Source organism: Bufo bufo, chromosome 1 (genome assembly GCF_905171765.1).
Source record: "Bufo bufo chromosome 1, aBufBuf1.1, whole genome shotgun sequence".
Taxonomy (NCBI): Eukaryota; Metazoa; Chordata; class Amphibia; order Anura; family Bufonidae; genus Bufo; species Bufo bufo.
In genome coordinates, this window is record NC_053389.1 from 719,836,596 (window position 1) to 719,853,129 (window position 16,534).

Below are 16,534 nucleotides of genomic sequence, written 5' to 3' on the forward strand. Positions count from 1 at the left end.
CACTGCACCCGCATCGCTTCTGATGGCAGCGCAGCCGCCGCACACGTGTGCTCCTGGGTACATTACAGTACACAATAAGCCTTGTACATATCACTACAATAGCTGTCACCTCCGTGTCCGAATGTGTCTAAAGCTTGCACGTTTTGTGTCAGCGGGCTAAAGCTGTCACAAGGCTCTCACTTAATATATTTGACAACTGCAGTCATCAGCACATGGGGAACCGTGCACTTGTGCCAGTGTGGGAGCACCAGACATGGTCTGGAGACGGAGCCTGCCGCTGCTATCTGTGGCAGGCCGAACGCGCAGTATCAATCAGTGACAAGTGTTTTGTGTCTTTTCTCCGTAGGTCATCCCATTAGACATTACTGTGGAGCTGCAGAGACAGATTATGTCAGAGCTGGAGATTCTGTACAAGGTGCGTGAGCGTGGCGTCTATGTTTGGGGAATTGTTGTCACAAACAACGTGGAGCCGGCTGACATCTCTGTCTTTCTTTACAGTGCGACTCTCCATACATAATCGGCTTTTATGGGACATTTTTTGCAGAGAATCGAATTTCTATCTGTACGGAATTTATGGATGGTGAGTAAGGATCAGTAATAATTTGACAATATATGAGCATCCTAGAACTGTGGGCATTCAGAGGAGCAGAACTAGTAATACAATAAAAATGACAGACCTTCTCCATTTGTATTAGGTATAATATGACAAAACGTGGCAGAGCAAAGCCGCCTACAACCTTTACCTCCTCTGTTCTATCTGCTGTTCCTGTGCCCACCGGTTGCCAGGGGCATGCTGCCATAGACCCCATTTAAAATGCTGTGGCTGCTAGACAGGGTAAGGGTTCAGCAAAAACCGCTTCCATTACTGATAATACAACCGCCTGCATCTGTTATGAACGGATCCGGTTGTATTATCTTTAGCATTGCCACGACGGATCCGTCATTAACTCTATTAAATGTCAATGGGGGACGGATCCATTTTCTATTGTCAGAGAAAACGGATCCGTCCCAATTGACTTGCATTGTGGGTCATGACGGATCCGTCTTGCTCCACATTCCATGACTGAAAGAAAACTGCAGCTTGCTGCGGTTTGCTCTCCGGTATGGGAACGCAACCAAACGGAACAGAATGCATTCTTGTGCATTCCGTTCTGTTCAGTTACGTTTTGTCCCCATTGACAATGAATGGGGACAAAACTGAAGCGTTTTTTTCCCCCCGTATTGAGACCCTATGACGGATCTCAATACCGGAAAATAGAAATGCTAGTGTGAAAGTAGCCTAAGGCTACCTTCACACTGGCCTTTTTTGCGGATCCATTATAGATCTGCAAAAACGCTTCCGTTACAATAATACAACCGCATGCATCCATCATGAACGGATCCGGTGGTATTATGTCTTCTATAGCCATGACGGATCCGTCTTGAACACCATTGAAAGTCAATAGGGGACGTATCCGTTTTCTATTGTGCCAGAGAAAACTGATCCGTCCCCATTGACTTACATTGTGTGCCAGGACGGATCCGTTTGGCTCTGCTTCGTCAAGCGGACAGTAAAATGCTGCAGGCAGTGTTTTGGTGTCCGCCTCCAGAGCAGAATTGAGACTGATCGGAGGCAAACTGATGCATTCTGAGCGGATCCTTTTCCATTCAGAATGCATTAGGGCAAAACTGATCCGTTTTGGACCGCTTGTGAGATCCCTGAACGGATCTCAGAAACGGAAAGCCAAAACGCCAGTGTGAAAGTAGCCTAATCTGCTTCCAATGTCTCGTTCAGCTGAAAGGTGGATCGACACTCTAGTAATGGCACTTTTGTGTCCCTTAAAGGCAGGGCACACAGTCTGCGGCCCAGCAGTCAGAGTGGCACTGTTGTGGGGGCAGTGAGTGGTTGGCACTGTTATTTGAGAAACTGTGGGTATTTTTGTAAGCAGTTTAAAGGGAACCTTTCACCTCTGCTATGCTGACCCTGCTTAATATAGTGACTATATGGGCTGTCACTTTTAGGCTAGTATTCAGTGCTTTTACAGTACTGACAGTCTGCTCCAGCGCTGCAAATGAGAGGAGTCCAGTGAGAGTCGTGGCCCTGCCCTCCGCGCCTTCTGCCCACGGCTGGCAGGTTTCTCATGATATGCATAAGAAAGAAACCTGCCAGTCCTAGGCAGGAGGCGGAAGGGGGAGGGAGCCACAAGTCTCATCGGACTCATCTCCCTGGAGTCGGTGGCGCACCCCGCAAGGTTCATAGTAGGGTAGACAGGTACTCTTTAAAAGAGCAATCTAGACACTGGGTAGGTTGTTATACCTAGTGTAGACCATAACCTGCATTCTCGTTAATTACCTCTGGCATGCCGTACTCTAGGCATAAGCGAATTCATCAGTTTTACCCAGATGAAAGGAATATCATTTGTCAGACATTTAGGACAGAGAGGAGAGGACGAGGTGGAGCGGTGGCCAACCACATGTAGCTCTCTCCACTGATTTCTGGGAGTTGTGAAATGCATATATGAACTACAGCGGAGTCACATGAGGCCACCTCGCAGTGCCCAGCACTCTCCTGTTGGGTAGGGGTTCCACCTCCACCTATGAGACATCTGTAACGTCCACTCTTGATATGCTTCATATGTCTCGGATGGGGATACTTGTTTTGGTTTTATTCCACTCCATGGGAGTCCTACAGTTTGACAACATGCCCTTGGACCTGGAAGGCTGTGCACCCCCAATGTAAGGCTAGTTTCACACTATTGTTAAAATCCCTCAGCAGTCTATTTCAGCAGAGGAACAGCCTGCTAGAAGTCATCATATCCAGCATAGCCGGATACTACCTTTCCCCGCAGAAGCACATTGACTAGAATGAGATTCAGCCTGTTTCCGGCATTAGTAGCTTATAGGCGGTTTACCATATTTTGTCTTGCCGAATCCCAACACTAATGCTGGAAACAGGTCGGATTCCCGCTGGGTCGCATTGTATTCGATGGAGCCTGGAGGTGCTCTGGCCTCATGTAGCTATGCCAGATACGATGAACTCCAGCCGGCTGTTTCTCTGCTGGAACAGCCTGCCGGAAGCTTTTAACACTTGTGTGAACCTCGCCTAAAGGAGCTGTAACTGTTTTGTTCTGGTCAATAGGATTTTCTGGTAGAAGAACACCTTCAGGATAGTAGCTAAATAAATCTGAATAATGACTGAATGAGAGGCGCATGCTCTCTAGATCTACCTGGGAGTCGGTCTCACCTGCTTCACCGAAATGCAGAAACGGGACTGTGGACCCAGTGTAGTCTTGGATGTATTAGTATGAAATAGCCATGGAACATATGACACCATTATCTCTCAGCTACCTGTGAATAGTAGCAAAAAACAATGTCCTATGTGTCTGAAGATACGTTTTCCTTCTTTGTTACACAGGTGGATCCCTAGATGTATACAGAAAGATTCCAGAACAAGTTCTAGGAAGGATTTCTGTTGCTGTGAGTTCTCATTTATGTAAAGCTACGTATTCTCTACTAAGGCTATTTTCACACTTGCGGCAGTGTGATCCGGCAAGCAGTTAAGTCGTCGGAACTGCCCGCCGGATCCGCCAATCTGGATGTGACTGAAAGCATTTGTGAGACGCATCCGGATGCGGATCTGTCTCACAAATGCATTGCAAGAACGGATCAGTCTCTCCGCTTGTCATGCGGACAGACGGATCCGTCTTGTATCTTTTTTCACATTTTTACCGGTCTGCGCATGCGCAGGCCGGAAGGGCGGATCCGGCATTCCGGTATTTTGAATGCTGGATCCGGCACTAATACATTCCTATGGGGGAAAATGCCGGATCTGGCATTCAGGCAAATCTTCAGGTTTTTTTGCCGGAGATAAAACCGTAGCATGCTACGGTTTTATCTTTTGCCTGATCAGTCAAAACGACTGAACTGAAGACATCCTGAACGGATTGCTCTCCATTCAGAATGCATGGGGATAAAACTGATCAGTTATTTTCCAGTATAGAGCCGGAAAAGAAAAACGCTAGTGTGAAAGTACCCCAAGTACTAAAGCCAAATGTCCTTTTCTTTTTAAAAGCGGAAAAATGAAGTGTAACTTCTAGGGAGAGCATGACATAGGAGCTGCTTTGCTTCATGATACTGCTATGGTGCCACTTCTTCCAAAAGATGTTCCCTGTGGGTAGGTCATTAATATCACAATCTCAGACAACTCCTTTAACCCCTTCAAGACCAAGCCCGTTTTCACCATAAGGACCAAGCCACATTTTGCAAATCTGACATGTTTCACTTTATGTGGTAATAACTCTGGAATACTTTTACTTTATTTTGTAAACGTCATTTTATTTTTTTAGGACGTTTACAAAATGATGCCAACATGAAGTAGACATAAGGCGAATGTACAGTAACAACTATTCAAATTTCAAAAATTTAGAATTTTTCAAAATTTGTTTTATAAATGAAGGTGAAACGTATTGACTCAAATTTACCACTAACATGAAGTACAATATAGTTGATAATAAAATGCTGCACAACTTTACACATACAAACAATAGAGCTGATAAATAGGAATCATTCTAAATTAAGGTGGTATTATACCTACTATAAATGGAAAAATGGAAGCTCTTTGCGCACATTTTTGATTAAATGTGTGTCGGGCCCATCTGCTTGGGGCTTCTGAGCAGGGTATAAAGAAAACTCAATATTTATTACCCTGATTCTGCAGTTTACAGAAACACCCCATATGTGGTCATAAACTGCTGTATCTGTACACGGCAGGGTGCAGAGGGAAAGGAGCGCCATATGGGTTTTGGAGGGCAGATTCCACTAGGATAATTTTAAGTTGCCATGTCACATTTGAAGACCCCCTTATGCACCTCTAGAGTAGAAACTCCCAAAAAGTGGCCTCATTTTGTAAACCACAGGATGAGGTGACAGTTTAATGGTACTATTTTGGGGTACATATGATTTCTGATTGCTCGATTTTACGCTTTTGTGAGGCAAGGTAAACAAAAAATGTTTTTATTTCTTTGTTTTTTACGGAGTTCTCCTGACAGGATAGATCATGTGTTGGTTTTATAGAGCAGGTTGATACAGACGCGACAATACCAAATATATGTATTTTTTTTTTTGTTGTTTCAGTTTTACATAAAGCAATTTTGAAAACAAAAATAATGTTTTAGCATCTTCATTTTCTGAAGCAGGAAGAGATGACGGCTTGATTGGTACTATTTTGGGTTGCATATGACTTTTTGATCGCTTGATATTACACTTTGTGATGAAAGGTGACAAAAAATTGCATTTTTGCTCAGTTTTTATTTTAATTTTTTTACGGTGTTCACCTGAGGTGGTAGAATATGTGACATTTTTATAGAGCACGTCGTTACGGACGCAGCAATACCTAGTATGTCTGTTTTTTATTTATTTATTTTTAAACACTATTTTATTTCTAAAAAAATAACTTCTTCACTTTTTATATTTGTCCCACTGTGGGACTTCACCTTTTCAGGGTTTGATCCCTGTTTCAATTGAATTAAACTGTCAGCGTCTTACGCAGTAAGACGCTGACAGTTTCCTAGGAGACCCAGCCCTCAGGGTTCTCCTGTGGATCTCCTGGGTTTCCGTAGCTGGCAGGTTTCGATGCCTGTGGAAGGCATCGGGCCTGCCATGGCAACCATCGCCCCCTGTCAGCGCAGCACGGGCGGCCGATGGAGTCAGAGGGAGCCCCCCCTCCCTCTGTAAACCCTGCACATGCCGCAGTCAGCGATGACTGCGGCATGTGAAAGGGTTAATCCGCCGGCATCACCAAATACAGCAATGCTGGCAGATGCAGCAGGTGCTGCAGATCGGGCGGGTGCAGCTCACATCACGTAAGAAGCTGCATTCCCTCACATACATGTACGTGACAATGCGTGAAGGGGTTAAATGTGTAGATGGTGCAGGATCACGCAATCTGTGCATTCAAGTTTCTAGAGAGTCTGTCACCATTGTTCTGGACTATTCTCTGCAGTATTACGTAATTAGTACTGCAGATAATGAGTATAGCTCAGTATTTTCTTACTGCCCCCTGTTACATTGTCCGGACTGCTGAAGTCGTGCATAGATAGGAGAGGGCTCATAAGTGTAAGCTCAGCAGTCCAGACTCATCTGGACTCATTATCCACAGTACTAGGCATTTGGTTGTTATACTGTAGATAATAGTCCAGAAACATGGTGACAGACTCTCTATAAACCTGAATGCACAGATTGCGTGATTGTGCACCATCCACTTATTGAAAGGGGTTGTCTGAGATTTTGATATTAATGACCTATGCACAGGGTCACCCCCACTGATTAACTGGTGCTTCGGCCTCTTCCTAGGCCATGTAACGTCACAGTCATCGGTCACATGACCTCGGCAGAGCTCAGTACTATTCAAGTGATTCCAAGCACTGCCCTGTGCTTGGTGAGCTGAGAGGAGGCGTCAGTGCCCACCAGCCCACCAGCCCACCAGTGGTAGTCCGACCCCCACTGGTCAGATATGGATGATCTACCCTGGGTAAAGGCCCTCAATATCAAAATCCTGCACAATCCCCTTTAAGGATGAGGTTGTTATTCACACATTCTAGTTTTCATAGGACCTCATTTACCCTGTCCTTGTGGCCTCCATCATGGTGGTATTTGTCGGCATACCATTCTTTATTCTTACTGTATAGAAATGTGCAGTGGACTCTGTGGTATACGTTGGTGGTAACACCAGGGAATACTCCCGACTTATGTCTGTATGAGGGAAGGTTCAAATGTGATGTGAACAGAGGCCAAGGGTTTATTCACACGTTGTGCTCATATCTTGGATTTTGCTGCGATTTTTGTAAAATTGCCGTAAGAATAAACACTAGAATACTGCAAAGTGTGAATAAACCCTATCGGAGGAAAACATCTGTTTATTAGGGAATGCCGTTTTTTTTGCGCCCACTATTTGCTATACAGGGTTTCAAAAATGTTGCCTCTGCCTTTGCCACCGGCTGGTATTTCCCACCAGTAATTCTATGAAAGTCTGTGTCGTATGAAAGCCAACACTGCCGCTGAGGTGCACAGGAAAATGGCGATTCGGAATTTTCCCACATTTCTGAAGGTCCGTGCTCCAGAAGTGAGCTGGTGTATATGTCAAGCATTGGATTCCTAGCATTTTACAAAAGTGGCAAACAAGTCTAAAAAAAAAAAAAACTCACAAGGTTTTACACGACTTTTTGCAACTTTTTGACCCCAGGTTTCTGTCGTACAGAGAATGACAAGTGCCCCCCATTGTTCACAAAATCAGAAATGACATTTACGTGAACGATTCAGTGATCATTTCTGGAAATGTTAGCGTGTTATTAATGACGGGCCGCCAGATTATTGCGCTAACCACTGGATGATGTGTCTTCTCTTTATCCTGCCGTTCTGTAATTACACTTTTATCAAATGCTTTATAATATTAATATTAATAGCCTGCACTTTCTCCAGGTGTTGAAAGGACTGACCTACCTCTGGAGCTTAAAGATTTTACACAGAGGTGAGCATCCTCTCCCCTTTCATTTCACTGTATAGAATCTATTATTTATGGCCGTGGTTGACTGGGGGGGGGTCACGGCTACTCCTGGAAAAGGGAAGGCTTCCCGGGTGTTACCTTTATACAAATACATCAATAATGGCATCCTGAGATGATATGGATATGTAGACAAACGTATAGGGCAGTGGTGGCGAACCTATGGCACGGTGCCAGAGGTGGCACTCAGAGCCCTCTCTGTGGGCACCCACACCCTGGAAAAAAGTCTATGGTGTACCAATATGCCTTAGGCGTTTTTTACATTTATCAACGCAGGGCGCACTATGAACAGCGCAGGCAGCGCACTGAATGTAGGCAGGCTATAGCTAAATGATTACGTACATGGAAGATATACTATATTTGTATTAAGGTTAAATTGCCGTGTTGGCACTTTGCGATAAATAAGTGGGTTTTGCGATGCAGTTTGGGCACTCGGTCTGTAAAAGGTTCACCATCACTGGTATAGGGTATGTAGTGGGAATTGCAGGTCAATCTGCGGTGTCCGTTTACCATAGTCAAAAGTTCTGGTCAGGGAGGGGAACAGGTCTCCGCGTGACATTACTGACATAGATCACCGCTTCGCTGAAATCGTGTTCCAACCAGACGTTTGCATGAAGTCTTTATGGCAATGCTACGTACCTATAAGTAGTGTCTTCTCTGTAACGAGATTTAATTACTGTAATGTGTCATACCATATAGCAGTTGTACTACTACATGGGGTTTAGCCATAGAATAACGTGCTGTTATATTCAAGTAATCATTCTCTAGGTTCCAGGTTAAGGAAGCAATTATCCTTAAGTTCTGAGCAATTATGAACATTCGTGATGATAATTGCTCCTTAAATAGCATCAAAACTAGTAATGAAGAACAATGAAATATCTTACTGTTCATTTATAATAATTAAAATGGTCTCATGCACGTTTGAAAACCGTTCTCATTAAAGGAAATGTGTCATAAGAAATCACGTTTTTATGTTTAATAGATTTTCAAAGAATTTTTGGGTGATGTTATTTTTAATTTTCCGTGTCAATATCTATATTTAAACAAGAACCATAAAATCCTGCAGTTTTCGCTCTGGTCACTAAGCCTAATAATAGGCGCCGCTTCTTGGTCTGTACAGATCACTTTACTGCAGTTATCTGCTTATCTGTCATTCTAATCCTGCCTATAATGATATCACCTTTGTGTATAGATAACACATGATCCTCCATTCACAATAGGTGAATGTCAAAATTATATATTCCCACCCTGCACAGGTCACTGATCATGGCTAGAAAACTCTCCCATAGAAGTCAATAAGGTCCCCTCCAGTCCATTGTTTCTATGGACCATGTGGCTGCCGTAAAAGCAATTTTCTTACACCGCGTGCCAAATTATTATGCAAACTGGATTTAAGTGTCATAAAGATGTAATTTTTTGTTTTTCAATTAAACCCATGGATGGTATTGAGTCTCAGGGCTCTTTGATTTCAGTGATCCAATCTCAAACACCTTTGATAATTAGATTGCCAGTTGAGCCCAATTAAAGGAAAACTACTTAAAAAGGACGTTCCACATTATTAGGGTCCATACACATGTCCACAACTGTTTTGCGGTCTGCAAACACGGACACCGGCCATGTGCGTTCCGCATTTTTTGAACCGCACATGGCCGGCATTATGATAGAAATGCCTTTTGTTGTCCGTGGCTGCGGACAAGAATAGGACTTGTTCTATTTTTTGCGGGGCCGCGGAATGGAAGTGCGGATGCGGACAGCACACGATGTGCTGTCCGCATCTTTTGCGGCTCCATTGAAAATGAATGGGTCAGCACCCATTCCGCAAAATTCTGGAACGGATGCGGACCCATTTTGCGGACGTGCGAATGGACCCTTAAAAGGGTTCTCCGGGAATTAAGAAAATAAAAATACTTTAAATATTACTTTAGTATAAATATATTCCCAAATACCTTTCATTAGTTGTAATGATTAATTTGGTCTAGGGAGAAATTAGGAGAAATAAAATGGCCGCCATCCTATTAGTGCACACAAACCTGTCCTAATCACACAGGAGGACAAGTTACTTCACAGCTCTGAGCTAAAGAGCTGCCTCGTCCTCCTCTCTGCTCTTCTTGTCTAGGATTATGATCCTGAATACAGATGATAAGATCTTCATTTCTCCTCATGAACTCCATTCCTACAGAGATTCAGCTGAAGTACAGAGAGGACGAACAAGACAGATTCTGGTAATGTGAGGCTGTGATAATGGAGATTGCATACAAGAGCTGCTGCTCATTATCTACACCCCCACTATCCTCTCTGTACTTCATATCTCCTAATGAACGCCATTCCTACAGAGATTCATCGGAAGATCATATTAAACTGTATTCAGGATCATAATCCCTGAATAATAAGAGAGGAAGATGGTGCAGCTCTTTAACTTGTCCTCCTGTGTGATTAGGACAGGTTTTGTGTGGACTAGTAGGATGGCGGCCATTTTATTTTTCCTAATGACTGCTTCCCTGACAAAACGAGCCATTATAACTAATGAAAGGTATTTGGGAATATATTTATAATGAAGTAATATTTAAAGGGGTTTTCTCGGTTCAGAGCTGAACCCGGACATACCTCCATCTTCACCCAGGCAGCCCCCTTGACTTGAGCATCGGAGCAGTTCATGCTCCGATGCTCTCCTTTGCCCTGCGCTAAATCGTGCAGGGCAAAGGCATTTTCAGGAACTCCGGTGACTAACTGGGCTCTCCATGGGGCTGCCAGGAACTTCACCGGGACTGATGGGCGGTTTTTAGCGCTGCCTTAGCCAGTAAAACGGCTAGGGCAGCGCTAAAGCACGCCCATCTGAGCCGGTGACGTCACCGAACACACTGCCAGATGGAAGCCTCCGCCCGGCAGTGTGTTATTGTAAACAAAAGAGCCCTTGCCCTGCGCGATCGCACAGGGCAAGGGAGCGCATCAGAGCATGAGATGCTCACATCAGGGGGGGGCTGCCTGAGTGAAAATATGGGTATGTCCGGGTTCAGCTCTGAACCCGGACAACCCCTTTAAGTATTTTCATTTTCTTATTTCCCGGAGAACTCCTTTAAACAGGCCACAGGCTTCAAGCAATATGGGAAAGAAAAAGGGTCTCTCTGCTGACTAAAAGCGACAAATAGTGCAATGCCTTGGACATGGTATGAAAACATTAGATATTTCATGAAAACTTAAGCGTGATCATCGTACTGTGAAGAGATTTGTGGCTGATTCAGAGCACAGACGTGTTTATGCAGATAAAGGGATAATGAGGAAGGTTTCTGCCAGACAAATTTATCCGTTTAAGAGAGCAGCTGCTAAAATGCCATTACAAAGCTGCAAACAGGTATTTGAAGCTGCTGGTACATCTGAAGTACCGTGAACCTCAAGGTGTAGGATCTTCCAGAGGCTTGCAGTTGTGCATAAACCTATTATTCGGCCACACCTAACCAGTACTCATGAGTGCCGTGCAACCGTGGATGGAGTAGTGGATGGCCATCATGTCCCAACAAGGCTGCGACGTTAGCAAGTAGGTGGCAGAGTCATGTTTAAAACTTGACACACGTGTCATATCTTTGACTATCTGGAACCACTTATCTGGAGAATGGGGGTCCCCTGACCACCGGCCTACAAGCCAAGGGTTCTGGTGGCAAGACTAAAAGGATAGGTGATAATGCTTGCTCACTCTTTTACATACAGGTAGCCACGGATGAGCATACGCACTGCATATCTCAGTCCCTCTGCCCACTGTGGGCAGAGCACCACGCAAGCCCAGGCCTGGTGGTGATGTGCGAAGGGGCTACAGGGAAATATGATGCCACACAGACACAGGGCTGGCCAGAGAACACTAAGGGGCAGAGTTAGGCGCAAATCAGGCCATGGCTCATTAGCATATGATAAAAATTACTTTTCTGGCGATTTGGAGGATCTGAAAAACTAAAAAAAAGGCAGGTTTAGACGGGCTGATGGAGGCACCGATTGTCGGGAATGAATTGTTCCTTCCTGACAGTCAGTCGGCTGCTTGTTCAGTGAAGGAGACTGCACATTCACATGCAGCGATCTCCTTCACTGGCTATGGCGATCACTCTTCCTCATACAGATTCATGGTTTCTGAGCAGCAGATCGCCGTTTAGACCACACGATCCGCTGCCCAGAAACTATGATTGGTGGTGCCTGCATGAACAACAGGATCACCCGATAAATGAGCGTTTTGCTCATTCTTTGGGTGATTGGCGGCACATTTAGATGGCCAGATTATCTGGAACGAGTCGTTCCCGATAATCTGGACAATTATTGGTTCATCTAAATCTACCTAAAGGTAACATCTGTGTCATGTCTGTGTCCTACTGAACTATGTGGTCAGTTTAAAACCGGTCAGGTTGGTGACAGACTCCCTTTACGAAGGTTCACATTTTCGATACATTGTCACACAATGGTACTGCCACATACATACAGCCCATGTAATACCGTATAGAGCTCAAATAAAACTGCTTTAAAGGGGTATTCCCATGTCAGACATTTATAGCATATTGTTAGGATATGCCACCAATGTCAGAGAGGTGCTGGTCCCACACCGGGGGCGCACACATGGCTTGCTCTTTTTTCACTGTTTGGCTATTTCTGGAAGTCCCACAGGGGAGGGTGGCCACGCATTCACTTATTCCGGAGATAGGTGCTCGTCCCACCTGTAGGACCTGCTCCTATCCGACTTTGATGGTCTAGACTAGCCCTGAAATTGCTGCGCTGATCTGAAAGTAATGTGTACGGCCAGCTTTATATTGTCTACATAGGTGTACGTGTCATTATTAGTTTAGATAGGGTTACTCTTAAGAACAGAAGTCTATTTTATTTAATGTAGTCACTCATAAAACATCCATTCTGCATTTTAGATGTGAAACCATCCAATATGCTGGTAAACACACGTGGCCAAGTGAAGCTATGTGACTTTGGAGTTAGTATACAGGTAAGTGACCTGAGACATCCGCCCGGCTTCATCTCGTCACTTAGTGCCCACCTGGTTTCATATGCCACTGGACATGGCGGGTCTCTCCGGCGGGTGAGGGGTTAAAGTGGGTAACAGATGATGTGGTAATTACTAATGGGATTGCGGCCTCATTAATATGCGTTCTGGGGAGTTAGGAGAAGATCGGTTCTGTCCACACAAAAGAATGAGGTGGGGGGGGAGGCTTCCAGGGGAGACTGTTATCAAAAATAATAATAATTAATAAAAATGAATGTTGAGCAAACAAAGACGGTGAGGTCTGGGCAAGACCCTCCTCCCAAATTGTAATTAATTTCCATCTCTAAACCTCCCCAGAGAGCACCCATCAGGTTGACCCCTGACCTTGCTGTCATGTCACTTTGAATAGGCCCCTTCACTCCCCCCTTACTCGGCTAGAGACCAGAGGACTCAGGGGGCCGGTAGCTATTCTGTTTGGCCCCACCTGCTGCACTGCCAGCCTCACTCATACAGGCTGCGGTATTGTGTGCTTCTAGCAGTCTCTGTCTTGTCTTCTGCACATTGTGTATTTGTAGTCGCTTTGGAGCATTCTGACTCCTCTTTGTGCATCGCTACTGGCTGACATTTAGGAATTACAGAGTTAGGCTACATGCACACGAACGTTGTTTGTTTCCGTGTGTGTTCCGTTTTTTTTTTATTGCGGACCCATTAATTTCACAGTGTGCTATCCGCATCAGTATGTCCGTTCCGTAGCCCGCATCAGTATGTCCGTTCCGTAGCCCCGCAAAAAAATAAAAATATAACATGTCCTATTCTTGCAAGTTTTAGGGATTATTACAATGGATCCGCAAAAAAAAAAAAAACAGATGGTATACGGATGTCATCTTTTTTTTTTTTTTTTTGCGGATCCGCAATTTGCGGACCGTAAAACGCATACGGTCGTGTGCATGTAGCCTTAAAAGGCAAATCTGCCTAAATATGTAGCCTCACGGGTCCTATGACAGATAACACCTGTAGAAATTCATGAGATCAGACCCCCGGATTCCTCAAAGAATGTAGACCATAATTTCAAACTACCCCATCATCTATTCCATCCCTTTTAATATTGGGGGAAAAATATAGTCATCAGCTGTGACAGCACAAAGAGTGGTCGGAGATCAATAGTGTCCATAGGGGATAGTGACCAAGAGCACCGGCCACTATCAAATCATGGTTAGTCTAAACTGTTCTAGGGGAACCACTTTGCAAGTCGGTGATGGACGATGACTTTCCGCACATGTATGAAAGTGGTTGTAGTCTAAGCTTAGAGTAGGTCCATGTGTTTTTTACATGTTTTCACCCAGTAATGAATAAAATGTACCGTTCACAATGCAGTTAAGGATTGTTTTCCCCATTTTCCTCATCTGACTTGTTAGAAAAAAAAAAAAAAAGCATAAAAATGCAGGTGAATTGAAACGCAATGATAGCAGGTAGTCTGTGAATATTTCATGGAAAACTGAAAGATGAAAAAGTTACAGCAACACTTCTGCAAAAAATGGGTATCGTTCACTTTTATGTAGAGTGTCAAGGATTTATTAGACAGCCCGATTTAACAGGCAGTTGTCGGGAAAGAAGCGTTCCTTTCCAGCAGTCGCCTGCTCGCTAGCGGAGGAGAGCGCTGCTGTTACATGCAGCGATCTCCTCCTCAGTATAGGGAGGGGCGATCGTTATACCATCGCTTTTCCCTATACTAAATCATTTTTTGCCGGCAGCAGATCGTGATTAGTCACCACGATCTGCCGCCTGCAACGATTTATTTTAAAGATTTGGATTGCAATCGACTGCAGTATTAGACTGCAGATGACCGCTAACGAGCGTTACCACGAACACTTGTTAGCGATCATCTGCCGAAAAATCGGCTGGTGTAATACACCCTTTAGTGGCACTGTTGTGCCCTTGCACTTCTAGACCTGCACATGAGAAAATGAAGCCTTGGGACAGAAGGATAGTAGCCCACTGCTTAACATTTTAGTAATATTTTCTAATAATTTCAGGATAAGGAATACAGCCATACAGCGCCCATAAAATACTGTCACGTAGTTACCACATAACATTGCGTTTCAATTCTCAATAATACTACCATACCTCGCTAAATAACACTGGTTGGTTTTAGTTTGCTCCTTGTGGGTTGGGGGGGGGGGCAATTGCCCAGTTTGCCAGCACCAAAAATCGGCATCACACAGTGCATTTTGAAAAGTTAAAGGGAACCTGTCATCCACTTTATGCTGCTCTTAAAGGGGTTTGCCAAGATATTTTAAACGATGACCTATCCTCTGGATAGGTCATCAGTATCTGATCAATGGGGGTCCAACACCTGGGGCTGATCAGCAGTTTGAGAAAGAATTGGTACTTGCAGTAGCGGCGTGGCCTTCTCACAGCTTTCCCTAGGAAAGTCACGTCTATCAGTCACATGGCCTAGGCACAAGTGAATGGGGCTGAGCTGCAATACCGAGGACGGCCACTATACAGTGTACAGCACTGTGCTTGATGAGCTGAGAGAAGGCCGTGGCACTACTGCGAGCGCTGGTGCCTTCTCAAACCGCTGATCGGCGGGAGTCCCAGGTCTCAGACCCCCACGATCAGCTACTGACTACCTATCCAGAGGATCATAGGTCATCAGTTAAAACTTGGAAAACCCCTTTAGTGAGCAGCCTTTCCATAGAAGAAACCTGTCAATCAGAAGCTTATGAACAAGTCTGACTCTTCTCCGATACGCGCTGCCACATTTTACAGTAAGTTTTCGGACCCCACTTTACAGTAGCAGAGAAGTGACTGCTGATATCAGGGTATCTGCCACTCAGTGATGGGCGACCCAGGCTACAGGTGGGTATGGTCCTCCAGAGTGAGATCACCCCTCTATGTGCTGACTATTTAGACCACCCTTTCTTTTACCTCTTTATACCTTATTAAAGCAGACAGTGCTTTTCAAGTCATTTTGCATATGGTATTGTCTGGTGCGTCATTCTACTCACACATCTCCGTTTCCCTTATGATCGCTTCAGGCTATGATTAGACATTATAATATTCCATTCCTCCGACTTCTCCTTTACCCAAATTTCTGTACAGAAATGGTAGCAGGTAAAGTAAATGCCACATTTGTAAATAACGGTTGTAGATCTCATCTTGGCGTCGTAAGCACTTGTGTATGTTCTTGTAAATGATGCTTTGTCCATTATGGCTCCCAGAATGCTGATACGTACCGCAGGCCAGGGCTTTGTCTAAATGGGAGCTTCAGCACCACTGCCAATCGCTTGGTTTACATGTGGGAGTGGAAGCAATAAGTGTAATCACGTTCTGTTTAATGCCTGCAGATAAAAGCACTCTATATATTTTTTATTTTGTCTTTTATGTCATCACTCTATTTCCTTCTCCTTTTGTTTGATGGGTGGATTAAATGAGAAATAATTGTCCGTTTTATGCCGTTGTCGGTTTAACACCATCATTCCCTTTCTGTTCTAGTTGGTGAATTCTATCGCCAAGACCTATGTGGGCACAAACGCTTATATGGCGGTAAGTTGGACGTACTTTTATTGGGGGTCACTTCTTCTTTCCTTGCAGCCCGCACGTGTGCCCTTGGCACCGCTGGTTCAATATCTCTGTGAAATTGTATCATAGACTCGGATTGTAAAGTCAGCTAGAAATGTGGGATTGTCCTGGATTTCCTAGATCGACCGTGTCGCTTGTATAGGGTGGTTAATCTGCCCAGCACATAGCGCACCTGTGTCCCATAAGAGGTTAAATGTGCCAGATCTAAGCCACGTACTTAGTGGGACAGTAATTAAATTGAGGGTCCTTTTGATGACATGAAAGGAGATCCCAGGTGGGTATTGTACTGATTGGCAAATGAAGGGGACATCCATCTACTGATTGGAAAGGGGATTAACGGACAGGACATATCCATCCATGTTCTCTAGATGTTTAGTCAGTAGCCTACATTTATAGAGGACCTGGGGAAAAATTCAGTAAAACTTGTCATTTACACATTTTGTCTCTGC

The 16,534-nt window shown here is 44.5% G+C and overlaps 1 protein-coding gene across 1 annotated transcript in view; it reads left to right on the forward strand.

Moving 5' to 3' along the window:
- Positions 1-16,534, forward strand: part of MAP2K5 (mitogen-activated protein kinase kinase 5) — a 147,753-nt gene that overhangs the window by 75,766 nt on the left and 55,453 nt on the right. Inside the window, exons 10-15 of the mRNA XM_040414314.1 lie at positions 347-415; positions 499-580; positions 3,395-3,456; positions 7,456-7,504; positions 12,430-12,503; positions 15,999-16,049. Coding sequence (XP_040270248.1) covers positions 347-415; positions 499-580; positions 3,395-3,456; positions 7,456-7,504; positions 12,430-12,503; positions 15,999-16,049 — 387 coding nt within the window. The remainder of the gene's footprint in view (positions 1-346; positions 416-498; positions 581-3,394; positions 3,457-7,455; positions 7,505-12,429; positions 12,504-15,998; positions 16,050-16,534) is intronic.